Here is a 27670-nt window from a genome sequence, read left to right as displayed (position 1 = left end):
TTTAACTATGCTTTTGTACATCACTGTCAAACATGATACAAAACTCTCTTTGCCATTCTGTCCGTATCCACCACAAGCTGACAATGTCAGATTTTATTGATAGGACATTTGTGCGGCTCTCACCAGCTGTCCGTTATGACAGTAAATGACAATTACAGTACGCTGGCGAAATAACATCGAATTAGTCTTTAGTTTGATTGATATGTGTCATTGGGAATCAAAGCTATTCAAAGAGCCACTATCAGTGCATGTTAATTGTATTTTAATTGATCTGAAAGAGACTGTTAGAGAAGTCCGTGGTAAAAATAAAACTTTGTGAAAACTACGGAGAGGACAATTTAAAGTTCACTGTCTGACGTTTTTGATCATGTTTGTTTTGACACAGGCCTCTGATTAAACTGAGCATCACGTGGAGGAAAAATGGCGTGATCGTGAACACTGGTCTGAGCGATTTTAGCCGCAGACTGACCATCCTGAGCCCCATGGTGACCGACGCCGGGTACTACGAGTGTGAGGCCATTCTCCGCAGCAGCAGTGTGCCCTCTGTCAGCGCCGGAGCTTATCTACACGTGCTGGGTAAGAACAAGCCCGGGGTTTCAGCGTGGCCTCTAGTGGATTTAGATTTGACTGTATTTGAGCAAAATTTGTCTTGCCTCAGTACAGAGAGATTATAAAATATTCTTGAGGTCAAAATATGCCCATTACGTGCTGTCTGCATGTAATTAGAAAGTGTTTTACTCCCTGATGATAATAAGGAGTGTGTGTTAGCATGCTAAGTGTTGTTAGCAATGTTGCTAGCTCTACTGTTGCAGCAAAACTTCACATTAATTGCTGTACATTGTGAAGAAAGGCTTGTAAACTCATCAGTGTGACAACTTAAGATGTTTGGAATGCAAAAGGTAATAATAATAAATAATTTGGGAATAACTTTGGACCATTGCAACTGTTTAAAATGACATAGTTCTGTTTTAATGCTTTTAAGATCAGGTAAACATTTGGTAGAGCGCCTTTAAGTTAATAGACTGAGCTCAGGAGCAAGTGTCACCCATGGATCTATTAAAATAACTGGATAAGGTGTTGCTGCTTGTAGCTGTTGTGAGTTGTGAGAGCCACTCATTGGTACTACACCAAAAAAAAATTTAAAAAATCCCGGCCCAGAAGGATTTTTCTCATGGAGCACAATGTAATCACAAACTGCTCGAGTTTGGCTGACAGGGCACCTACAACTTTCAAAACTGTCAGATTTTTTGTGGATTTTCTAGATCATCAACTTTTTCTCAGCTCAAAATCCTTGTTGTCTTAAAAACAGCTTTTTAATCTCTGCTCTGCTTTGCTGTAGCCCCTCTCACTCTGGTCAAAACAATCACGTGATACACAAGCCTGTGCTCCATGCGTGTGCTTGTCATGCACTATTGAGCTCGGCCCATTGACTTGAATGGGCGGCCATTTTTAGATCCCTGGGCTTCGTGTCACCAGTTTAGCCTTTAGCAGCTAGCTACATATGAGAAAACACAATGACGTAACGTCTGGGGTGGCAGCCATTTTGGTAGGTAAAAAACATTCGTATCAACAAGTCAACATCAACATTGTCAACAGTTATCGGCGAGTTTTAACTTTTCAAAGTAACGTTTTTGATCCTCAACATTCAGTGACTTAGAGTAAGATGATGAAGTCATGTCAAAACAATTAAATACAAAACCTACTTCAAAATAAGAGGAGTTATCTCATGACAGACATACACAACGCAACTGTCAACACAAACGAGTGGCCCCACTGACTTTTTGTCTACCATTCACTGCACAGCGTTTTCTCGTATCTAGTGGCCGAACAGCCCACCAACCATGTGCAGTAACAATCGTACCATGTGACAGCTCTGACCAATCAGAGAGAGTGTAGCTAGAGCAGAGAAGAATGAGCAAAAGCTAACCATAAAAAAAATGTTTTTAAGACAACTGAAGAATTTTGAGCTAAGAAAAAGTCTATAATCCCAAAAAATTACATCTTTTTTCACTGCAATACCAATGGGCTGACCACTAGTCCATCTCCCGACGGGTTTAATCCCATATCCATGTGTAGAATGTAAGACAATGTACATTAGTGCAATGATTTTTACTGTGGTTCATGTTGAATTGTTGTTGAATATTGCCATAACTTATATTAATATTTTGATAGCTGAAATTCCAATTCTCTACGACATTATATTTCAGACTTTCCAAATACTTGTTTTTAATTGTTTTAAAATGCTCAAACATAAACATATATGAAACTATTGTATTCTTTCCAGTTGAATTCATTTTAAAATGCAGAGAAATGTAAAACAGGTACGAAACGCAAAACGCTGTAAAACCACCTTTTAACGCCATCCACCAAATCCTCCATTACAACTCTTATGTAAGCTATTTTGGGTTTGTTTTGCCTGAAAAAGCCCCAGAGCTCAGAGACACTCCAGAGACAGAAAGCAGCTCACTTAAGTATCTTTACAGAAAATAGGTTCATTGTTTCTCACCCCCAGTGGCTTTTGAATGTGTAAGATCCACTCTGACATCGATTCAAAATTCATCTAAATATAATTTGTCTCAAAGTTGTCACAGCCATAGCAGCGCAGTTGTGAAAGCAGCAAGGGGAAAAGAGCTATTGATTTAAAAAGAGGAGACTAATGGCTGGCCTCAAGATACTGTTTAATAGCATAGCACAAGTCGCTTTCATTGTGGGACTTTGATGTTTTCAAGGTTGTGACGCGATTCAAAGCACAAGTTTAGTGAACGGGCACCACACCGGAGCTGCTCAATCGCAATGAGTTAAAAGGATTCATTTCAAACTGCAAAAGTATTGGGTAAAAGTAATTAAAGATTTCCGTAACCTAGATGCCGTGTGACTTGTATTGGAGTCGTGTAGGAATGAATTTGTGTGTGCGCAGAATGTTAGTGGCTGTGTTTCAAATTGTATCATAGCCTTCAGCAGGTTTTGCATTTAGAAATGTCTATTTAAAGGTCTCATATTGTGCTATTTTCTGATCTATTATATGTTATAATGTTGTTTTCTCATCAAAAACATACCGTGTTTTCTGCACTATAGGGCGCTTTGGATTGTTGAATGGTCTATTTTCGAACTTTTCTCACAAATAAACTGCACCGGACTATAAGGCGCATTAAACGAAACACAGCAGTTCGATGGGTTAGTAGGACTTTGTTTGGCGCATTCACGGTGACTCTGGGCTTTGTTCAATTGTGAATTTGAAACAGGGTTAATCAGCGTAAGAACTGCGTTTTACCTTGAACAGGGTGGTCCAGTCCATCTTGAAGGTTGTCGTCCCTCTTGAAAACCCCTCCCCCCTCCTTCTACCTAATATGAGCCTGTCTGACCCTATTTCTTACCTTATTTTAATACTAATAGAATAATAATACGACTATCACTGTAGGGAGGGTGCTGTCTGGGACCGCTGGATTGTCGGCGTGTTCGCAGTGACTCAGTTGTTTCAGTTGTGTCTAGAAGTGGCACATTGCACTCGCTTTTTCGGTTCGTTCCTCCGTTCCGTTCCTCGTCGGTGTGTGATGAGTGTGTCTGTGGGTGTTTTTCACTGTGCGGTCGCTGTCTGCTCCGTGTGTGTTTGCGGCTTTGTAGTTTACTGAAGTCGTGCTGGGACACCCGAGTGGATTTGTGTATAGGGCGCTCTGGATTGTGGCGCGCGCAGTTGGAGGCTTAAGAGCGCGTCTAATAGCCCGGAAAATACGGTACCTAGCGTTGTGGTTTGTTTCATTCACACATTTAATGCGTAAATCCTGCATATTTAGGCTGAGTTCTTCTCTCAAACAGAAAACACTGTGTTCTAAATTGTGATGTCATGTGGTGATACAGAAAGTGCTCCACTGTGTTTTTAGAGTCCATACACATTTACTACACTGGGAAAAAACTAAACTATATCTAGCTAAATAAAAATTACTTAAATTGAGAACATTTTACTCTGATTTTGATTTTATGTATTTATTTTGGGCCGGTAAGAAATTTACATTATTTTACAATGGAACATATAACATTAATGAAATCATAGCAGAAATAACAACAACCGAAAAAATAAATAAAAATTTAAAAATTGGCTCAAAAAGGAATGGAAAAAAGAAAACTTATTTAATCCCACCCCCCTCTTCTAATCTAACACAATGAGCTTTTGCATTTTTCAGACATTTTGCATTAAACTATATGAATATTTACAAGTGCAGATAAAGAGTCACTGTTATAGTTTGAGTTGATTCAACTTGACACACAAAATGATCTACCAGTGGAATAAGTGTGTTTTTCTTAATTCAAGCAACATTAGATTTTGTTTCTTAAGTGCAAAAAGTTTTTGTTTTTATTATTTTAAGTCTGGCAAGATGTTATTTTCATATTTTAAGTACAAAAAGTCTTGTTCCACTGGCAGATAATTTTACTTGTCAAATGAAATTTACTCAAAACATGATGAAACTTTCTTAATTCGAGTCATCTGAACTTGGCTAGATTTTGTTTTTTGCAATGTAGAATCAGTTGGATGATTTCAGCCCTGGAATTGTTTATCTCTACCGAATAAAAGGTAAGTGGTTAAGTACCTCTTCATGACATCACAGGGTGGAAGAAAGCATTTTGAGCTTTGGAGATGTAGACAGACTAATAATAAAGGATGACTCAAATGTGTGAATGAAACAAAACACAACTCCAGGTTTGTTTTTGATGAACTAACAACATTATAACATGACTTAAAGCTCACAAGAGTCAATTTTTTGTAATAAATGACTTTTAAAGAGGCATGTGTAACTTTTCTGGTGAAGGGTAATGCTGTGTTCCATTTATCCTTGAAGGCCGGAACCTCAAAGTAACATTTTCTCAGAGTTTCTGTATTCCAGTGGCCACTTTGGAAAAACAATGGGCAATACTTTACAGTGTAATGTACAATATAATGTGACATAAAACTAGCAATAAAACTAGATTGAAAGTGTTCAGTTGGCCAAAAAGATAATTAGTTTAAGTTCATTCATTAACCCAGACATTGTTATTACAATTGTAAATTAATGTTGGAGAGAGATTTTGTGATTTTGTTGTCATTAGCTCTGTGTAACCATTAGCATAACAGACCATAATGGCGCATTTATAACAGAAGAGGCTCAGTGGCTGCAGGCGACAGGAGGGAACAACTAAAGGGAAAATAACAGAAGTACAATCAATATTTTAACTGTCGGATATCAAAATTTATGCAAACGCAGGGAGCAGCCATGTTGGGGTTCTGAAATGTTGTCTGAGTTTCCAAGTAGGACGCCTGAATTTACAAGTCAGAACTCAGAACATCTGACCTCTGAGGAAAACTGCAGCGCTGCCGCCTGTTTGTCTCCATGGAGATGTTATTGCTTTGCCTGGAATGTTCAGCAGTATGGCATTAAACTTATCGATTTCCATGGCGACAAGCAGGTGACGCTACAAGGTCAAGTTATAGGTCAGATAGTTGTTTTTTATAGCACTACTAGCTCCAGACTCCTTCACCTATTATGCAAAAATCGACTTTTCAGAGCTTTTAGTTGTTTCTTCTTCTCATTTACCCTCTTGACGTTGTTTTGGAGTGATTCGTGCATGTTTATAATCTTTAATCGCTTATTTTCAAGACGCCATATTCTCGATCAACCAGTTCAGTCAATACAATTAAATTCTTTATTGTCCTTTTCATATAAAATCACAACTAAATTACATTAAAGCATCACCACAACTGCAGAGTATATTAAAAATGCATAATAGTGTAGACCACCGACCCTATAACACCCAATAAGTAAACATTACACCCACTATGTAACTACTACGTGGCCATACCGGCTTGTAAAAGATTGATCCCATCAGATCTCAGAAGCTAAGCAAGGCCGGGCCTGGTTAGTCCTTGGATGGGAGACCACTGGGAACATCAGGTGCCACAGGGAAGAGCCAGTGGCAAAAAAACGCTGTTGTGTCCTTAGGCAAGACACTTCACGCACATTGTCTAGTATGAAATTGGTGTGTGCGTGAGTGATGGTGGTGGTCGGAGGGACCGTTGGCGCCAATTGGCATGGTAGCCGCACTTCTGTCAGTCTGCCCCAGGGCAGCTGTGGCTACAATAGTAGCTTACCATCACCAGGTACAGAGTGAATGGATAATGCTGAATACTGCTCTGTAAAGCATCTTTGTGACAAAAAATGTCTGTGAAAAGCGCTATATAAATAAAGACTTACTTACTTACTTACTATACCCCCATATTCTAATGTGGAAATAAGCAGACTTGTCTCTTTTATTAATTTTATTTAGTGTTTTAGATGAATATTGCAATTTCAAAAGAGCATATTAACATGATGAAGAACATAAGGATCTACGGGTGTCATAGATTATAACTATATAGTAGGGGTGGGCGGTATCCAAATTTTGATACCGTTAAACCTTCTCAGGATTTTACCAGGGTATACCTTCTTAGTGTATTACTAAAATGTTTACTTACATAAGCCCTAACCGCTATGCGGTCTATGCGTATGATGCGATACACGCACAGAACAGACTCACTGTCAGCAGCACATTCTCTGTCGCAGAAAGAACACATATAATCCACTGAGTCATGTCCTTTCGTGTCCAGAGCTTTACAGTTTATGCAAATGAGCCATGTGGTTTTAAGTTCTGTTTCTGTAAAATGTAAACAAATGTGCGCCAAAATGTGTGAAGCCAAAATGCTGCTAAACTGGAACCAACTCGCTTGTGGCCGGACTTCCTTTCCCTTATGAGCATCACGTGACAACGGAATGAACTAATCAAAACATCATCTCTCCACACATGTTTTAAAAAAACATTATAAACTACTATTAGTTTTAAATCGTGATAGAATTTAATTGAATATAACTACACATTCATTTATGCTGAGCAAACTAATTTAGGTATCAATAAATTATATTATTATATTAAGTCCGTATGTGCTGCAGATTTTTGAAATGATGGTAATGAAACTGAATACCATTGCTTACTTTTTGATACCGCAGGATACTGTAATACTTTCTTACCACCCAACCCTACTAATACAGCAGGCTCAAGTACAATATGTGTTCTTTAAATCAACAAATGAATGTGAACGTGAGATTAAAAGTGTGTTTCTGTTTTGTTTTTGTCCCACAGAACCACCGCAGTTTGTGAAGGAGCCTGAGAAACACATCACCGCCGAGATGGAGAAGGTGGTGGATATTCCCTGTCAGGCCAGAGGTATTTATACACTAAATACTAAGTAGCTTTTCTGATGGAAGTTCTGCCACATGCTTGTTTCCATGGAGATGTTATTGCTTTTTCCTAGATGTTACACAGCATGCTTTAAACTCCATCTATCTCCATGGAGTCAAGCAGGCAATGTCAAGTTACAATCTGTAGTATTTTGATACATGCACTATTGATTTTTTCCCTACTGTTAAAATTTTTACTGATCATTTTTCAATTTTCTTTATGGATCCAAATAAATTATACATTTCCATTACATCCTAAAGTACAAGACCATCTTAAAGGTGTACAATGTGCATGTTTCTATCATTTTATAATGTTAAATCCTACTTCAAATAGACAATGAATTAACTATGGGATGACTGTATTACAAACTCCACCCAGACTTGATCTTTAGCTGGTGTCAAAATCAAATCTGCTCTAACTGAGGGCTAACCACTCTGCCAACGCCACAAACTGTAATATAACACTTGAAATCCAATATAATTCATAATATTGTGGCTAATTAATTAAGAAGTTTGAAAAGAAAGGTAGATGATATGGTTGAAGAATTATAGCACTATACATGTTTTATTTTTAATCCTCATTAAAATCTCAAAGAAGCAAATTAACTTTGATATGCGCGCTGTATAAAGGTTGAACTGTCTTTACATTTCACAAACAATGCTCTTTTGTTTTACAGAAAGTACATCATTAGTGTATATATATATAGTGAAGATGGCAGAAATGTTGCTAATTCCGAGAACAGGGCACATAAGGTTCATTGGTACAGTTATAAGAATTGTGAATGAAAAGTTGAACAATGTTTGAAAAGCAGTTCATGAATGAGTTTTCTTCTTGTCCCTTTCACTTCTCCTTGATTTGCCTGACACGTACTGACATCAAATCAGATGAAACTTCAAATAGTGGTCTGTAATTATAGCTATTTACACGCAGACACAGTAAATGATTACCTTTGTCAAAAAATAAATGAAATAAACTTTACTACTATTAATCATAAAACATATCATTTTGATTATATGAACAGAATAGCTGAAAAGTATAGATCGAAACACATTCTGCTGTTTTAAATGTATAAATAAGCAGAGAAACATCATTTCAGCTTTTTCCAGTTTCATACTTCTGTTTAGACTTTGAAAGGATATACTATAGTCCATGGGTCTTTTTGAAACTGAGAGCCACTTCATGGGCACTGAGTCATATGAAGTTTGATGCACTCTTCTGAAATAACACATTTGCTCAGTTTGCCTTTAGTTATAGATTATTAATAATGATTAATGATAATCATCTATGTGAAGACACTGATCACTTTAATGATTTCTCACAGTAATTATTAACAATGACAGCGAGGTGGGAAACAGAGATCAGTGTTCAGCACTTTAACTTTATTCATCTCAAGTACAGTACAGTGTTAGCAATTATCTTCTTTGACTGTGTTTATATGCACATCAGTATCCTGGTTATAAATGTAGTATCCCATTTTTTTAACATCATCTTACAAATGTGCAAGTGCATAAATGATATATTTAATAAACCAGGAAAAATACAACCATGAGCTCCTTTAGTAGAGGACACTCCAGTGGTAAGGAGCTCTGAGGTATAATCCCACAATCCACTGCACACATCAAACCCAACATTTCCAAACACTATTGTACAGGTTCTACACTGCAACAGATTCTTACTTAAAATCTTCTATATAAACGCAACTTTACAACATATAAACCATAACCAATGTAGAGGCACATCAGCCCGTTTGACATTATAACCTTTTTAATTCAGCTTTGCGCACATGTTCACTTTTACAAAAAAGAAACTTAAGTGCTGTAAGCGCTAAAAAAAATAAATAAAAAGCTTGTGTGTCTAAATTGCTTATCTAAACTTCAAGTATAATGAACAGATTTTTAAAATATTGCCATTTTTAAATCTATATAACTGAAAGGGTGATTAAAAAAGAATAGCAACAGAATAAAATTAAATTTTAAATGCAGCCGAATAATGAGTTGCACTATTTTTAGAACCGGCCTGTGGGCGACTCATGTAGTACTTGGGGGCCACTGTGTTGGTGACCCCTGCTATAGACTATATCAGTGGTGCTGAGATTTTACTCAATTTAAGACTGAAAAGACTGTTAGTTTTTGCTGGCAAGAGCATCTAAAAAGCACAGTCAGTGAGGACAATTTAATCATACATTTCTTTGCAGACAAACTTTAGAATGCAAACCATAATTGGGCTCAGCCTTCAGCATGCTAACACTTTGGCAAAAAGTTTGGGCACCCCCTCGCTCAATATTCACAGATACCAGAGCAGAGAGCAAAAGGAGACTTTCTTTTCTTAAAACATTAAATATTTTATGTAACTTATTTTCATGCAAGTAAAAACAATTGCAGATAACTGAAATGATATCCTGGAACAAAAGATGTAAACATTTGCAGAAAGCTGATCGGATCATCAGTGCATCCCTATTTATTACTTCTAAATCTCCTTTATTCTTCCCTTTAATTCCTCCACAGCTAAAGCACATTCCAGCATAGTTGCCTCACGTTGTGCAGGCCATGTCTTGACTGTTCCCCGTCCTTCCTCTCCACAGGGGTCCCACAGCCGGACATGGTGTGGTACAAAGACGCAGCACCCATCGACCCGGTGAAGACGCCCAGATACAGGGTGCTGGCGGGGGGCAGCCTCCAGGTGAACGGCCTCCTGCCTGACGACACCGGAATGTTCCAATGTTTCGCTCGGAATGGGGCCGGAGAAGTGCAAACCAACACCTACCTGGCTGTAACAAGTGAGTAATAGAGTTTACTGTGACGTGATTGAATTACTGGCTATTCTTTCTTTTACTAGCTCCGTCTTTCCTTGTCCTGTATATTTACTTTACTGTAACACTGCTGATGGAGGGACTGCCACCTGCTTGTCTCCATGGAAATGTTCCTGCTTTACGAATGTTCCACAGCATGGCATGAAACTTATCTATGAAACTTGGACTCATTTATAAAAAAAAAAAATAATACGTAGAATTTTTTACTACTAGTGTATGTGGGAACAAACTTTCACAGACGTTCCTCAAACAACCACACATTTCCACATCAAGTCGGCTTTTTATAGATGACAACATTAATGTGGAAAGTCACGCACGTAATGTTTTTGCACAATTTATAAATAAGACCCCAGATCTATGGAGAGGGGAGCTGGTGTCTTGTCGATTTGAGCTACCTCGCACTATTACGCGTGTGCACAACCCATAGGCGCTGTTACAGTTTAAATGCAGTCGATTTGAGCTCCAGAGGCAAAAGTTGAGTAACAAGTAACATTTTAAAACTGCATTGGTTTTATTGAATATATATTTGACCAGTAAAGCAATGACATTTGTGTGTTAGATTTGCGGCAGAACACCTACGTTAGATGATAAATAGTTTTGGATTTTACCGTTATCAGTTTCATTACATTACATTTTATTTTTGTTTCCATGTGTAGAAAACATTGTAACTTTGTTTAGAAAGGCACTGTATAAATAAAATATCACTATATTATAATAGGAAATTCACACTGTAGCCTATGATATTTATTTAATGTTATAATTTCCAGTAATTTCTTTCTCTTATATAGTAGGAGCCTTATTTGATAGAAGATATAGGCCCATGGAAATGAGCTACCTCTGTCCAAATTCATCTAAATGAATGAAAAATGTGTGTTTTCTACAATGTGAGCATTATTCGATGGCTAAATTGGCCTGTCGATATGTGCTACCTTTAGTCAGACCCCTATTTGAGCATAATATGACTGTCGAATTGAACTACCTACACATATTCATATAAATGAGTTGAAATTGTACATAACTAAGGTTAAAGTTTGATCACCAAGCGCAAACCCGTGTCTCTAATCCAAAAAAATATGTTGGGTCAGGGTTTGGCTTTATTGGATCGATACAACGGTAAACGGAAAAACATAAGGTCGCTTATTTTGACGGGTAGCATGAATCGATAGACATTGCTGTTGATTTAGGCTGTGGGTAGCTCATTTTGATGGGGCAGCCCATTTTGACAGAACACTGGCTCACTGAAATAATTTTTCAAGGCAAAGCAAAAGCATCTCCATGGAAACAAGTAGGTGACAAATGCGCCACCGGAAAATTTGCATAGTGCAGCTTTACTCTGGCTCACAACTTTGACCTGAACAAACATGATTTAAACTTTACTTTGGGTAGTTTATTGAGATTAACATGTCCAGTGTACTGTTTCAGCTACTCTAAACTTTTATTCGTAGATTATTTTGTGGGACAAGATATAATTAGTGAATATGTGGTTAGTGTATTTTTTTGAGGTAGCACTACTCTTGTCGGCCTGTTAATGGAGAATATTAGAATATTACTTACCAGTATTTGCGAGTCCCAAGTGCGGATAAAGGATCAATGAAAAATAATAGTACACAATATCGTATAGTTCATTAAAACATTATAGATTTTTACACCGGGTTTCAAAGAAAATCTCTCCATGACTTGCCAAAATATGTCAAATGAGGATTTTTGGCCCTCGCCACTAACAAAGTTAGGGGCGAGGGGTATTGTTCTTCGTCGGTTTCTTATTTTATTTATTTATTTTTTAACTAATTGAATTTCCTTTCAGTAAAATGACTGACACAAAGTGCAAAACGTGTAATAGGTAATAAAACGAAACAAAAGCCGAGTCTTGTGTTGAAAGAGAGAAGAGTGAGTTAGTTTTGACACTTCCTGGTTCCCGCTGAGACGTTGTAACTGTTATAGAGGCCTCCCACTGCTGCTGCTGAACAAGACACATTATTCACTTAGTCTCAAACACAAAACACTCAAATGCTCAAACACTCAAACTCTCAGAGCTGGTTACAGGAGGAGGTAAGATGCACTGTTTCATCATAAAATGTTTGAGCATCTTGAGACTTCTAAATATAAAGAAAGATTGTCAAGTAAAGTTATTGTTGTTAAAATAGTTTACATTGAATTTGTACAGATGATAATGTTAATATTCAGGGTTCCCAAGGTCATGGAAATCCTGTAGAAGTCATGGAAATTGAAAATGGCATTTACCAGGCCTCGAAAAGTCATGGAATTTTGTAAATGTAATTAATGTTTTGGAAAAGTCATGGAATTTGAGTATCTTTTTCACGTAACTACAGCGTTTGTTATGTTATCATGAGGCTATTATGATTATTTCTGAACGTCTGCACCTTTTGTTTAAAGAGACGACAATAAATGCACTGACAGTATTTTGATTGTTTAAAAACTATAATAACAAACCATAAGGTGAGTGGAAAGAGTTAACATTTCATATTTAGTCCTAAAAGTTTGATCAATTCTATACATGTAAGTGCCATAAAGTCATGGAAAATTCACTTTAGGTCATGAAAAAGCTATGGAAAAGTTTAGAAATTTTGTCAGTGAAAAAGAGCGGGAACCCTGAATATCACTACAAACATTCAGTTATAGAAGTATTGTAACGACTCAAACTTTTATTTAATTTTATTTAGTTGCAATAACCTAGTGAGCCAGAGTGTTGGAGACGTGTGGAGACACTTTTTAAAAATATTCCATTCAGTCCTTGTATTTGCAGAGGTCGCTGATGCTAGGCTAGTGCATGTCAATGGCCATAGTTATCCTGCCACTAAAAACAGTCTTACCCACTCCACAAAACACCCGAAGTAAATCTATTATTACGCCAGACTGTCCATGTAAATGTCTGTGTTGATAGAATAATTTTAGAAGTAAAACCAACCTTGCATTTGAAGGATTTATGTCTGAGCAGCAGCAGTGAGTTGTACTTCCTGATAGAAAGCTTGGCAGCGGCGGACTGATATATGAGAAAATAGTCCCTCAACATGCCACGATTCATGCGATGCAAGGTTAGTTTTATTTCAAACATTATTTTATCAAGACAGACATTTACATGGACAGTCTGGTGTAATAATAGATTTGTTTCAGGTGTTTGTGGAGTGAGTAAGACTGTTTTTAGTGGCAGGATAACTATGGCCATTGACATGCACTAGTCTAGCACCAGCGACCTCTGCAAATACAAGGAATGGATGGAATATTTTAAAAGGGGCTCCACACATCTACAGTACTCTGGCTCACTAGGAAATGAGCTCCTATGTCCAAAATGCCAAACTGTCCCTTTAAATTTATCTTTGCACATGCAGACAAGCAGGTGATGTCGCCAGTAAGATTACAGCTACAGGTCAGATCTGTGGAGAAGAGACCCCGCCCACAATAAGAATATGTTATTGCTTTGGCTGAAATGTTCCACAGTACACATTTATTCACTTACACGTGTTTTTATTGCTGAAAAATGCCTTGGAAAAACATGCATTGCTATTGTGAGTGGGCATACCTCGCCACAGATCTGACTTGTAACTTTGCCTGGTTGCGCTACCTGTTTGTCTCGATGGAGGTAAGTTTATTTTGGGCAAAGCAATAACATCTCCATTGACACAAGCAAGTTTTGGACCCTCCACCAGAAAAGTACATGGTGTATCTTGAACTGTACATGGTCCCATTTACAGTATTCTCAGTTACTCTCTTAGTATTACCATATTTTTTTCCAATACTGAGCAAGTGTACCATGTATTTCATTATTATGACATTGCACAGTCTAAAAATGATCGTGTTTTTATGTTTTTTCTCTACTCTATGCCCTACTATTCTCTTTACAACCTAAGCTAAGTGAACCCAGTGTCTTTAAACTGTCCATAATCATTGTACCCACCCTGCTCCAATTTGGTATTTTTTTTGACATCTAATTTTCTTCACTTTGTCTGTATTGCCTCAGCCGTCACTCCAGGCTCTTATCAGGATTCATGATATTCCTCTACTCTCCTCTGTCCCACTTCTCCGCCCTGACAGCCTTTTTCTCCTAGCTCCTAGCTCCTTTCCTCCTCTCCTCTCCTCTTCCCCTTCCCCCACTCGCTACGTGTGTCCTGATTTGGTGCCAGACTTATTCCCCAACAATTTCACAATTTTTCTCTTGGGAGCTACAACGTTTTTTACAGTTTCCTTTCTGACGATCCATAAACTTTGATTTATTGCAGATCACCTATAAGTCCGTGCACTTTGCCATTTGTCACATTTGTTATAGCTCTATGTTGTAGTCTTGGTATTTATGTAAAACACATTTTTAAAGTTTTGGTTTAAGACCTAAATTGGACTTGGTTTATATTTAGTACAAGTTCAGCTGATTTACACCCAGTCCTCTTGTAGACCTGCTGTTCTGACCCTGGTTTAGTCATTCAGTTTTCAATTAGGTCTTATTTATCCACAATTCAGAGTTAGTTTAATCCATGTTTAGAAATCCTGACATATGGTAGCGATTCCAGCGACTAGGTCAGGAATCAGAATACACTAAACGGTTCGCAAAAACCCCGGACGTGCGAGTTCGGGCACCAGCCAATCAGCGAAGAGCCATACATTCTGTGTTGGCAACAATTCCCGAGATCGAGGATTTAAAGCTGGAACAAAGAGAATGTTTGGTGAATTTTAACAAGGGGAAAGATGTTATTGTCCTTATTCCTACGGGATTTGCTAAAAGATTAATTTACATACGTCACGACCAAATAGCAGCGATTGGTTAAATAAAAAATAAAAAAAACTACCCACCTACAGTCGAGTGAACGAATCCTAATGCTGTGAGGTCAGACAGTTTCTACGAAGTGAAACCGGCTGATGAATCAGGCTAGACATTAACCATAAAGTTCTGGTTTTGCCATTGTGTTGGTTTAGATTTTACTTTTTTCCTTCAATATGGCATCAAAACTAAAATCGATGGAAATTTCATAGGTAATGTGAGTTCGTACTACTTTTTAAAGGTGAATTATGTTCGTTTTCTGGTCAAAGACTTGCCACCAACTTAATGAAAATAATTTATTTGCCTGGAATGTTCCACAGTATGGCATTAAATAGGTCTTTTTCTACAGAGGCAAGCAGGTGAAGCTGGCAGACCAAATTGCAAATCTGTGGCAAGAAATCTATCCCCGTTCTCAATAAGAAAGTTTGTTTTTATGACAAAAACACTTGAAATTGAAAGAATGCTTATCTTTCTTTAATGCCATACTCTGGAATGTTCAGGCAAAGTCATAAAAGCTCCATGGAGACACGCAGTTAACTGATCACCGAAAAGTTACACAATGCATTTAAAACTGAAATAAGTCATTTTTTTCCTATTGTATCTAATTTTCTTGTTTCTTGTTCTCACAAACGCTTTGGCACAGCTCTGGTATTCACATGTATATACTGTATCTTTTATAAGAGAAAAGTTCCGTAATACAGCTTTAACAACAGCACTTCTATGACTTAAGACTCTGAGGTGAAATCCTTGTCAATCTGTGAAGAATTAGTGTGACAAAGACATCACCTAAACACTAATCTCTCCTCAGACTCCTATTAAGTCCACTTCACATACTCCCTAGCTCCTGTCTCCTCTGTCCTAACCGCACTTTGTCTGTGTCCTGCAGGCATTGCTCCAAATATTACGACCGGACCCTCGGATAGCACAGTGATCGATGGGATGTCTGTCATTTTACACTGTGAGACCTCCGGAGCTCCCCGGCCGGCCATCACCTGGCAGAAAGGTATCTGCTCTGGATCTGTAATATGAAGTACACTTAGGACACAGACAGAGTACTTATCAAGATCAATCTGCTGTTAGGTTAGGTTAGTTTCTCTGATATTTGTAGTTCAAAAACCACACAAAAGAGACATTGTGTAGTAAGTGTTTGCCAGTAAGAACTGAACTTTAGGTAGCCATCTATACTTAACCTATGAACATTTAGTGGATACTTTTTACTATTCTCTACATCGGAGTGCAGGACCATGCACTATAGTATATATTGTAATACAAAATTTCCTCTTCTAAAAATGTGCTGTTTATTTTTGACTGTCTTAACATACACTGCAAAAAAACATGGCCAAAATTTAAGATCTAAACACTTAAATCTATCAGAAAAAGACTTAAAAATTATGAAATTATCTGTCCATGCAGCAAAATAATTTTCCTTGACAAGTTATATTAAAATGAACTACCTCTAGACTAGAATTAAACAGTCTCAGGACTAGTAAATTGATAATAAATCTGAAAACAACATAAAAAACCTGATAAGTTTTAAAAAAGACATTTTCAGAGTAGTTCTGTTTGAGCTTAATATTTAAAAATAGGGTACGTAAGATTTGTATTTCAAATGTCCTCATGAGGCATGATCCAACCAATTACAGCTTTTACTGTTAATAATTGTGATGTTGATTTATTCTTAATTACAAAAATATTGGACATGATGGCCAAATTGTTTTTGTTGTAATTTCGTGTTTTAATTCTCTAGATGATTATTCAATCAGAAAGCAGAATGAGCCTTACAGTCTCTCCTTTGGGTTATGACTTCCTAAGACAAAAAAAAAAAAAAAAAACAGCTGGTTTAAACCTAAAATGCTTCTCTGATCAGAATAGTCACTGCCTAAACCCCAGCACCTGCAGACATCATGAATCAGTGCTAGTGCAGCCGCTGCAGCTCAGGGAGGGAATTCCTGACCTATTCATATACTGAGAATGAGAAAAAGTTTTATGTGTCTTTTATATACAAACTCTGGCAAAGCAGTTTCTAATGTGACTACAGTTTGTGGGATTGGAGTTGTGCTTTGTTTCATTCACAGATCCTTCCTAGTTCTTGTCTCGAATTGAAAACTCAAACTGCTCCACCTTGTGATTTCATGTAGTAATACAGGAAGTGCTCCACTGTATTTTTAACTCCATACACCTTCACTAGAATCATTTGGATGATTTCAGCTGTGGAACTGTAGCCAGACTGGCGCCACCTAGTGCCTCCGCTCAATTTAATTAGTCTCCAGTGACTAGGTCAGGAACCAAAATACACTAGACGGTTTGCAAGAACCGTGGAAGTTGTAGACCACGCACTGGCCAATCAGTGAAGAGCTGTGAAGCCATGACGTCAAACTCAAGCGCCTTTTGTGGTACAACACAACAGTAAACAAAGCGGTCGAGATAGATGTAGATGAAGACATACATTCTGTGTTGGCAATGATTCCCGAGATCGAGGATTTAAAACTGGAACAAAGAGAATGTTTGGCGAATTTTATCAAGGGGAAAGACGTTATTGTCCTTCTTCCTACAGGATTTGGGGCATTAAATATGCCACAACCAAATAGCAGCGATTGGTTAAATAAAAAAAGTACTAATGTCGAGCGAATGAATCCTAATGCTGCGAGGTCAGACGGTTTCCACAAAGTAAAACCGGCTGATGAATCAGGCTAGTAGAACTGCCCATGTCTACTAAAAAAATATATAGCTGTTAACTCCAGCTTCATGACATCACAAGGTGGAACAGCAGCATTTTGAGGTTTGAGATGTAGACAGACAATAATAAAGGATCACTCAAACCTGTGAATGAAACAAAACTCAACTCCAGGTATATTTTTGAAGAGGTAACAACATTCTAACATGACTTAAAGCTCACAAGAGTCAATTTTGCGTAATATAGGATCTTTAAAGCATCAACAGTTAAGGCTTCATACAGTACCTTGCATTTCATTTCAAAGTTACTGCTTCCACATCCCTTACAGTCCCATACTTTTCCCATGTTTATAATTCAAGCATCGTCCAGTTATGAATACCTCTACACAAATAAACCTGATTAGCCTGCTTCACCATGCGTCGCGCTGTACTGTCACAGCTCCTGCTCTGTCCGGATGTCCTCTGTGATTAATACCCCCTCTCTCTTATCTCTCCGCCTGGGCTGAAGGTGAGCGTGTGTTAGCCAGCGGATCTGTGCAGCTGCCCCGCTTTACACTGCTGGAGTCAGGCAGTCTCCTCATCTCCCCCTCACACATCTCCGACGCCGGGACCTACACGTGCATGGCCAGTAACTCCAGGGGCATCGACGAGGCCTCTGCTGACCTGGTGGTGTGGGGTAAGTGAGAGATGAGAGGGGTAGGAAGGGGTAAAAAAGGGGCAGGTGTGAAGGGGTGGAGGAAAAGGTTCGATCATAATGTATAAGGTAAGGAAGGAGCTTTATTATTAGCTGTAGTAGCTGATATGGTAAAGGCATTAAAATAGTCTTTGAAGATGTTACAAGAGTACTAATAGTAGTGGTAATAGCAGTAATAGTAGTAGCAGTAGTTGTAGTAGTAGCATTAGTAGTAGTAGTAGTAGCATCGTAGCAGTAGCATTAGTAGTATTAGTGTAATAACATTTGTAGTAGTAGGAGTAGTAGTTGTAGCATTCGTAGTGGTAGCGTTAGTAGTAGTAGTAGTACCATTTGTAGCAGTAGCAGTAGTAGTAATAGTAGCAGAAGTAGTAATAGCAGTAGTAGCAGCAGTAGCAGTAGTAGTAGTATTAGTAGTAACATTCTGAGTAGTAGTATTAGTAGTAGTAATAGAAGCATTAGTAGTAAAAACATTAGTAGTAGTTGTAGTAGTGGGAGTAGTAGCAGTAGCATTAGTAGGAGAAGCATTAGTAGTAGTAGTAGCAGTAGTAGTAGCAGTAGCAGCATCAGTTGTAGTAGTAGTAGTATTGGTATTAGTAACATTCATAGTAGTAGCATTAGTAGTAGTAGTAGTAGTAGTAGCAATAGTAGTAGTAGCATTAGTAGTAGTAAGTAGTAGTAGTAGTAGTAGTAGTAGTAGTAGTAGTAGTAGTAGTAGTAGTAGTAGTAGTAGTAGTAGTAGTAGTAGTAGTAGTAGTAGTAGTATTGGCAGTAGTAACATTCATTAGTAGTAGCAGCATTAGTAGTAATAGTAGGAGTAGTAGGAGTAGCATTCATAGTAGTAGCATTAGTAGTAGCAGTAGTAGTAGTAGTTGTAGCATTCGTAGTAGTTGTAGTAATAGGAGTAGTAGGAGTAGTAGTAGTAGCATTAGTAGTAGTAGTAGCTACCTTTTATTAAAAAAAAAAAGTAAAATGTTAATTGTTAGTTACACTGAAATTGGAAAAAAATATGATAAGAACAGATCCCTTTTACTATTTTAATTTCAGTTGGATATGAGTGTTATAAGTAGTTGTAGTAGTTTAATGTCAGTACTAGTAGTTATAGTAGTAGTAGTAGCTGTAGTTGTAGTAGTAGAGTAATAGTTGTAGTATCAGTGATCACAATAACAGTACTTCATAACTCTGAATGTTATTGTCGCTGAGGTAGCCTTCACTTTACTTTATGAACCTTTATATATTCCCGTGTTGAGACGTTCCGCTCAAGTGCTCTTAGTCTTGACGTGTCTGCGCTGGAATACAGTTTTTAAGCACCACTTCTTCCACTTCTGAACTGTTGTGGAATTGTACGATTGTAGATACAATGATAAAGCCAATTCCTCCCAATACAAAAGCTTCTCTTGTGTGCACCGTGCAGTCATCAACAACCAGAATCCATCACTGAAAACGCTGCATGTCATTTTGTCTGGAATGAGTTTTTGAAAACGCATTCCGCCGTGTTTTATTTCCGAGTTTTCGCGTTCTAAAGAGATATATTTTTTCTTCTGTTTGTGTGTGTGTGTGTCTCCCTAGCCCGAACTAGAATCACCACTCCCCCTCAGGACCAGAGCGTTATCAAAGGTACCAAAGCAGTCCTGACCTGCGGAGTGACCCACGACCCCAGTGTTTCTGTCAGGTAAGCGCCGATTACAGAAAGAAGAAATAAAGCACATCTAAGGTCGGGGTCTTCAAACAGGAGCCACGTTTGGGATTTAGGTTTGAGCTGTTTGAACGAGATAAAAAAAGAAAAGAGAAAAGTGTGTGTGGGGGACAGTTTTGAAATAGGGTTTTAAAATACTTTGAGGATTTTGCGAGTCGTAAAGGTATGCAGGGTTAATTGAATCTTAAATGTAATGGCAGCTTTTAGCATATGACCCACGCTGCTGTTTTTGATACTATAATATCTTGCACAAACAACAAAATATCCAGTCTTAATGTTGTCTTTTGATGTGTAAAAGCTGCTAACCCTGTAGTTTAGATCTCCACGACTGTGTTCAGAAATGCGTGGGATTCTTGTATTCGTTTGGCAGTTCATATTTCAGTCTTTTATCAAATGTTAACGCTTCGGGACTGTGAAGCTTGATTTAAACATATAAATGGCAAATTATTAGTGCTGCGTGATATGAAAAAAGAGTGAGATATCTGTTTTCTCTTTCAATAACAATATTACTGCAATATTAAAATATACTTTCCACTTCAGTTCAGTTAAATTAAAACAAAAATGCACAAATAAAAACTTAACACAGATCAAGACTAAAACAAGGCTAAAGTAATACTTGATAATATAAATTATTAAAGAAATCTACTTATTGTTGCATTATATACTTGAATTGGCCAAGATTTTTTTTTGCATCATAGAGGTGTATAGTTCTACGGCTGTGGGTGAGAATATCAGGGATGAAAATCCTAAGTGGTGATTAAGTTTGGGGCAAAAGTAGGATGCAGTGATTGGCTGATTGAAAGTGACAGACAGGAAGTGGAAACGAGATTGGAAATACAGTCATGTTTGAATTTTGAATTTTATTGATGATGCCTACAATTTCACTAGGGGGCACCATCCTGGTTAGATCGTGACAAGGTGACGCCCCAAAAAAATCTTGTGCCCCAGTCTTTGGAAAACAAAGATTTAAAGGATCTATATCAGACATGTCAAACTTAGGCCCGCCATATAATTATATTTGGCCCGCGAGATCAAACATGTATTAGAGCTGCCCACTGGCTACAGGTAGACTATAGAGACATTTATTTAAAATTTGGTTATATTTTATATTTCACTTGTTCTGGAATCAATGTTTAAGCAAAACAACACTAAATTAAACACTTTTTTTTTTTATAAGAAAAGGTTTAACATTACATATCTCGAAAGAAGAGAAAACATGTAGATGTTATTGAGATTTTTCAATAAATTAAACATTTTTGAATTTTCAAAAAATAGTTTGGACCACGACTTAGTCCCAGTTTAAAATTTTGGCCCTCTGTGAATTTGAGTTTGACACCCCCTGATCTATATAATGCAAAATGGACTCTTGTGAGCTTTAAGTCATGTTAGAATGTTGTTACCTCCTCAAAAATATACCTGGAGTTGTGTTTTGTTTCATTCACATGTCTGAGTAACCTTGTCTACATCTCCAAAGCTCAAAATGCTCTGTTCCACCTTGTGATGTCATGAACCGGTAGTTTTAGCTTTAGTTAACAGCTCCCTTACCTTTTATTCAGCAGAGATTGGCAATTCCAGGGCTGAAATCATCCAAAAGATTCTAGTGAAGGTGTATGGAGTTTAAAAACACAGTGAAGCACTTCCTGTATTACCACGTGACGTCAAAAAGTGGAACAGAGTGTTTTCTGCTTGAGAGAATAGCTCAGCCTAAATATGCAGGATTTGTGTGCTAAAACGTGTGTGAATGAAACAAAACACAACTCCGGGTCTGTTTTCAGTGAGGAAACAACATTATAACACAGATCTGAAAATAGCCTGATATGAGCTTTTTAATGGAGAGTAAGCAACAACATTTGAATAGACGAAAGTGACTTCAAAACTGTGAGTAAATTGTTGTGTTGTGATAAAATCTATAGAGAAAAAGTTCCAGTGCGCCCATATTATTTCCTTTACTGTTGTGCGGCGGGCTTGAATCACTTGGCTTTATATGCAGTGCCCTGGTGTGCTGCCATAGATGTTTTGCTTATTTGAACTTCAACCATAGTGTGAGTCTACATATCTACCCACCATTAAGAGTTGATCTGTTTTGTTCACACTGCCTTTAGTTTTGAAAAGCCATGTGAAGAATACATCAAATGCATTACAGTTTTTACAGAAAGTTTACTTTGTCTTATACGAACTGTTGGACTATGTAATCAAACGATGCCTTGTCAGTAGAATAGAACTTTTTTTCTTGTCTAACACAAACCCATTATGTTACTGCTAACTCCTCATTATTCTTCTCTATCCTGAGATGTTTTCCAATAAGCTGTGTGCTAATGCTAACTTTTATTAAAACATCAAATCTAACAAAACAACAAAGTTAATTGTATAATAAAGACTAACCAATTGATTTCATGTGCAGAGTATTTTAGTTTGTTGTGTTATTTTAAAACTTATTAGGCTTATTCAGTTCCATGGCTCAATTCATGTTTTAATGAATAATTGTAGGCCCCACTCTCTGCTGACCTTAATAATATTCATTTTAACCTGCCCTACATGATCCTGGTGTTTTTATTTCACTATTTAGTCTAGAAATCAAGCTATGAACAGCCTATTAATAACAACCTTCTTTCTCCAAGGTTGTTCCTGCTAAACTCAGCAATGGGTTTTATTGACAGTGTTGCAAAGCGCCCGCCCTGGGCCCAACAACTAGTGTCGTAGTGCCCGAGACTGGTCTTGGTCTCGAGACCGGCCTCAAGACTGCTTTTTTACAGTCTTGGTCTCGTTTTGGACTGGAGCACATTTGAACTCAGTCTTGTCTTGATGGCGCTTGGCCTTGGTCTTGTCTTGGTCTTGTCGGCGCTTGGTTTTGGTTTTGTCTCGGTCTTGATGGGGCCTGGTCTCGGTCTTGTCTCGGTCTTGATGGGCCTTGGTCTCAGTCTTGTCTCGGTCTTGATGGGGCTTGGTGTTGGTCTTGTGTTGGACTCAAGATCTGACACCCAATGAGTGATCATATCTCATTATGGCCAGTAAATGTGCAGAGGTGCTAAATATCACTTGCAAAACCAGTAAGAGAATGTAACTGTAAAATTTATAAATAAAAAATAATAATAATAAAAAAAAACACTTGATTCACGTTGAAGTTGTTTTCTGTAAAGTGCCAGTGAAAGTGGGATTAATAAATGGGTTCTCAAACTGTGGGTGAGGATCCAAAATAGGGGCACAGTGTTTAAGTGCAGTGCAATTTGCTTGGCCTATTTTAAGCCTAAATGAACATTAATCAGATAAAATGGAGATAGGGTTTATAAAAACATTGATATATATGTGCCAAAATAACTGTAAAATACAAATAAATGTCGGGAATGACAAAGATGGTCTTGAGTTGGTCTCGATGGGCTGTCGTCTTGGTCTCAAACTTTAAAAGTCTTGGTCTTGTCCTGGTCTCTGGATCCTGTGATCTCGAACCGGTCTTGGTCTCGATTAGTGCGGTCTTGACTACAACACTACTAACAATAACCTCACTCTTGATTGGCTCTTTTAAAACCTTAATTTAATTTAATTTAATTTGGATAGAGTCAGACTTTACGGGCAATGTCACACTCCCTTAGTCCACTTCATTTATATAATACTGTGACTATCTATGACAAAGAATTACCTTTTTAAATACTGAATTGCCCCCTGGTGGAGTGTTTAACACGCTGTCAGTGATGTCCATATACAACTCAACATCCACATGATTTGTCAGTATTTGTAGTTTTTAGCAAGACTCGGCAAAACCCCCACAGAGATATGAATAGAGCAGAAATGGCCGTTATAACTGTTTGAGTGCTGCTAGTAGATAGGTACCATTTTGCACACAGCCAACTGAACACATGATTCACCAATTTCCATACAGCCACCTTTACTACAAGTTTACAACTACAAACTGTTATTTTTTTCATCCTGGTGAACTGTTATCAAACATCGCCGGTGATCAGTGAAGCGTTCTGTCACTTTTTATTCGGAGCAGGGACCCACATCTGAGGCAGGCGATTTGAGTTGTGCAGTTTTGATGAGCGGCATTGGGTGCGTTTGATATGCAGACATCAGGAGGCTCTGATATTCATGCTGTGATGTGTTAGGGTTCGAAAAAGAGACCGAGGGGAGGAAGAAAAGATAAAATGCTCGGCTAATAGCGAATTCTGTGACCGATTCATATTACGAGAATGAGAGAAACAAGCTAGACCTGTGCGAAGTCATTATTGCACGTCAAAACTAATTAAAGTAGAATCTATGGGTGTCATGTATAATGTATTTGGCTGTTCATTTTCCAGCAGGTGGGTAAGCGGGTATATTTAGAATAGGACTTGACAGAATGCTATGGAGCTAAAGCAATTACAGTTTATACAGAGGGTTTAAATCACATTGGTTCATGCTGGTTGGGCTAAGTTGTGTTGTTAAAGGTGTTATATTTGAACGAACAGGATTCAATTTATCAGAAAACATGGTAACGCAAATGAACCTGAGACCCGGAATTAAACTAGGATTTCCGTCGCATACAAAATCACTGCAGTCAATTTAGTTCATGCTGTGTAAAGCCTAATTGATACTTTGCCGTGATAGCATGCTGGGGGTGTTTTACACATGTGGCTGTGATGGAATGTTAAGCAGTTGGCATGGTAACACAGTTTGCATTTTCGCAAATACAGCCTGATGTACGTTTTTAGATTGTCTAAAAAACAAGACAAAATACAAAATGGATTTAAAAGGACAGTCTGGAATTTTGGACATAGGAGCTCATTTCCTCGTGAGCCAGAGTGTTGGAGACGTGTGGAGACACTTTATAAAATATTCCATCCAGTCCTTGTATTTGCAGAGGTCGCTGGTGCTAGGCTGGTGCATGTCAATTGCCATAGTTAGCCTGCCGCTAAAAACAGTCTTACCCACTCCACAAAACACCCGAAACAAATCTATTATTACACCAGACTGTCCATATAAATGTCTGTGTTGATAGAATAATTTTAGAAGTAAAACCAACCTTACATTTGAAGGATTTAAGTCTGAGCAGCAGCAGTGAGTTATACTTCCTGATAGAAAGCTCGGCAGCGGCGGACTGATATGTGAAAAAATAGTCCCTCAACATGTGACGATTCATGCGATGCAAGTTTACTTTTATTTCAAACATTATTCTATCAACACAGACATTCACATGGACAGTCTGGTGTAATAATAGATTTACTTTGGGTGTTTTGTGGAGTGGGTAAGACTGTTTTTAGTGGCAGGCTAACTATGGCCATTGACATGCACTAGCCTAGCACCAGTGACCTCTGCAAATACAAGGACTGGATCGAATATTTAAAAAAGTGTCTCCACACGTCTCCAGCACTCTGGCTCACTAGGAAATTCTGAACTGTCCCTTTAAACAGTGCATTTTCAAGAGCCTGTGATCAATACAATTGCCCATGGTCCTGTTTAGGAGTTTGATTTTCAACAAAAAGGTGAGAGTGATGAACAAAAAAAACTGCTAGTGACTGTAATGTTATTTGAGAAGGGCTAAGTTAGTTCTTTATGGTCAGATTGTGGTCAAATAAAACTCAGATTAAAGTCTAACAGAGCTTGAGACAGAGCAGTGCCGACAATCAGCTGCAAAGGATCAATATAAAACCAATAGTTGCCTCATAGGGCTGTAAATAATTTTAGTATCTCACGGTATAGAAATAACCAAGTGTATTGTGCAATTACTGACCCCAATACTTCAGTACTACTTGGAAAATGGTAAAAAAAAATTATAGTAAGTAAAATTCTATTGGTAATTTTGTGTCAAACATATATTGTGTTATGAAAAAAGTGACTTAATTGCTTTCAATAATAAATAAAAATTCTGAAAAGGGTACAGTACTTGAGATAATTACATAATTAGATAGATAATTAACTTGGAAGTAATATCTTTGACCTTACAGATATGAAAAAAAGAGCAGTTGTTTACGAAATGAGTTTATTGTACTCTTGCAGACTTTTCAAAATTTCTGAAACTGTAACCAAAATACAAATGATCTAACTTCGGATACCAGAACACAGTGCAGGTGATCACAGCTGTACCTATCGTCGGCAGATGGTGTGGAAATATTGGCCCACATTATCAGTGAAAGTAGAGCTTGTGCAGATGTATTTGGGAGAGGCCCTGCTCCCACTGACTCCCACTCAAAACTCAACCAACTGTTTTACTACAAACTCACTGTTACAAAGGAAATTATGATGTTACACTTTACTTATTAGTGAGAATTAGCTGTGTGCTTGTTTCAAACATATTTTCAAGAGCAGTAATTGTATTTTAGTAGCTCTGTGTGCTTAAATGGCTCCTCTGGTGTAAATTAGGAATATGAATCGATTAAAAGCAGTTAGTATAAATTAGCATGTGTGGTTAAATTAAATTGTTTTAGATTTATTTCCCATCTTTTAGTTAGTTAAAATAGTTGGCCTCTAGTGTCTTGAATCAAACACTTCTTATAATGTTATATAATTTATTTTCCCGATGATAAAATATGATAGATGGTCTTGAGTAATGACTGAATCTTGCATGATGTGTATATTGTGTTGTGTGGACATCTCGTATGGCTCACTTTTGGATTGGTGAATCAGTGGGCAGAAGGTACATAGAGAGAACCATGACCTGATGAAGATCCACTGATCAAAACGTTGTCATTTATGAAAGGGACAGTCTGGAATTTTGGACATAGGAGCTCATTTCCTAGTGAGCCAGAGTATTGGAGATGTGTGGAGAAACTTTTTAAAATATCCCATCCAGTCCTTGTATTTGCAGAGGTCACTGGCGCTAGGCTAGTGCATGTCAATGGCCATAGTTAGCCTGCCACTAAAAACAGTCTTATCCACTCCACAAAACACCCGAAGCAAATCTATTATTACACCAGACTGTCGATGTAAATGTCTGTGTTGATAGAATAATGTTTGAAATAAATCAAACCTTGCATCTCATGAATCGTCGCATGTTGAGGGACTATTTTCTCATATATCAGTCCGCCGCTGCCAAGCTTTCTATCAGGAAGTACAACTCACTGCTGCTGCTCAGACTTAAATCCTTCAAAAGCAAGGTTGGATTTACTTCTAAAATTATTCTATCAACACAAACATTTACATCGACAGTCTGGTGTAATAATAGATTTGCTTCGGGTGTTTTGTGGAGTAGGTAAGACTGTTTTTAGAGGCAGGATAAGTATGGCCATTGACATGCACTAGTCTATCACCAGTGACCTCTGCAAATACAAGGACTGGATGGAATATTTAAAAAAAAAAGTGTCTCTACATGTCTCCATCACTCTGGCTCACTAGGAAATTAAGATCTATGTCAAAAATTCGGGACGGTCCCTTTAAATGTAGTTTGTACCTATATTTTTTATGACCACCTTTTAGTTCCCACTTCAAATATCTTCTTTCACCGGCTAAATTTTAACAATGACCAGTGTTGGGAGTAATGCGTTATAAAAGTAACGAATTACAGTAATGCATTGCTTTTTGCTGTAACGCAGTAATGTAAGGCATTACAGGGGAAAAAATTGTAATATTTTACTCGGTACAAATGTGAGTAACGCGCGTTACAATGCTTTTTTAACCTGGATCGAAGTGGTGTGTTTTTCTTCATACAAATTCGCTAAAATCACCGCGATATCAGCAGCGGTGAAACGCCGGAGACGTGGCCGAAGTAGACCTTCAGGTAACCGCGGGGAAAGGACCGACACAGAACTCTACGCTGTTTAGACCTGGCTTAGACCTGGGTCAGTTCTGGTTTAGACCTGGTTTACAGTCGTCCGAAGTGCT

At 37.8% G+C, this 27670-nt stretch overlaps 1 protein-coding gene and 1 pseudogene across 1 annotated transcript in view; both read left to right on the top strand.

Moving 5' to 3' along the window:
• The window catches only part of sdk2b (sidekick cell adhesion molecule 2b), a 277914-nt gene that overhangs the window by 94289 nt on the left and 155955 nt on the right, over positions 1 to 27670 (top strand). The window contains exons 6-11 of the mRNA XM_020918287.2: positions 386 to 576; positions 7144 to 7227; positions 9824 to 10018; positions 15706 to 15822; positions 18001 to 18168; positions 19753 to 19855. Of these exons, the coding sequence (XP_020773946.2) occupies positions 386 to 576; positions 7144 to 7227; positions 9824 to 10018; positions 15706 to 15822; positions 18001 to 18168; positions 19753 to 19855 (858 nt within the window). The remainder of the gene's footprint in view (positions 1 to 385; positions 577 to 7143; positions 7228 to 9823; positions 10019 to 15705; positions 15823 to 18000; positions 18169 to 19752; positions 19856 to 27670) is intronic.
• On the top strand, positions 5816 to 5933 carry LOC129407946 (5S ribosomal RNA; annotated as a pseudogene).

Source organism: Boleophthalmus pectinirostris, unplaced genomic scaffold (genome assembly GCF_026225935.1).
Source record: "Boleophthalmus pectinirostris isolate CB_2022bp ecotype Guang Dong unplaced genomic scaffold, ASM2622593v1 HiC_scaffold_14, whole genome shotgun sequence".
Lineage (NCBI taxonomy): Eukaryota > Metazoa > Chordata > Actinopteri > Gobiiformes > Gobiidae > Boleophthalmus > Boleophthalmus pectinirostris.
This window is presented reverse-complemented; position numbering and strand designations above follow the sequence as displayed.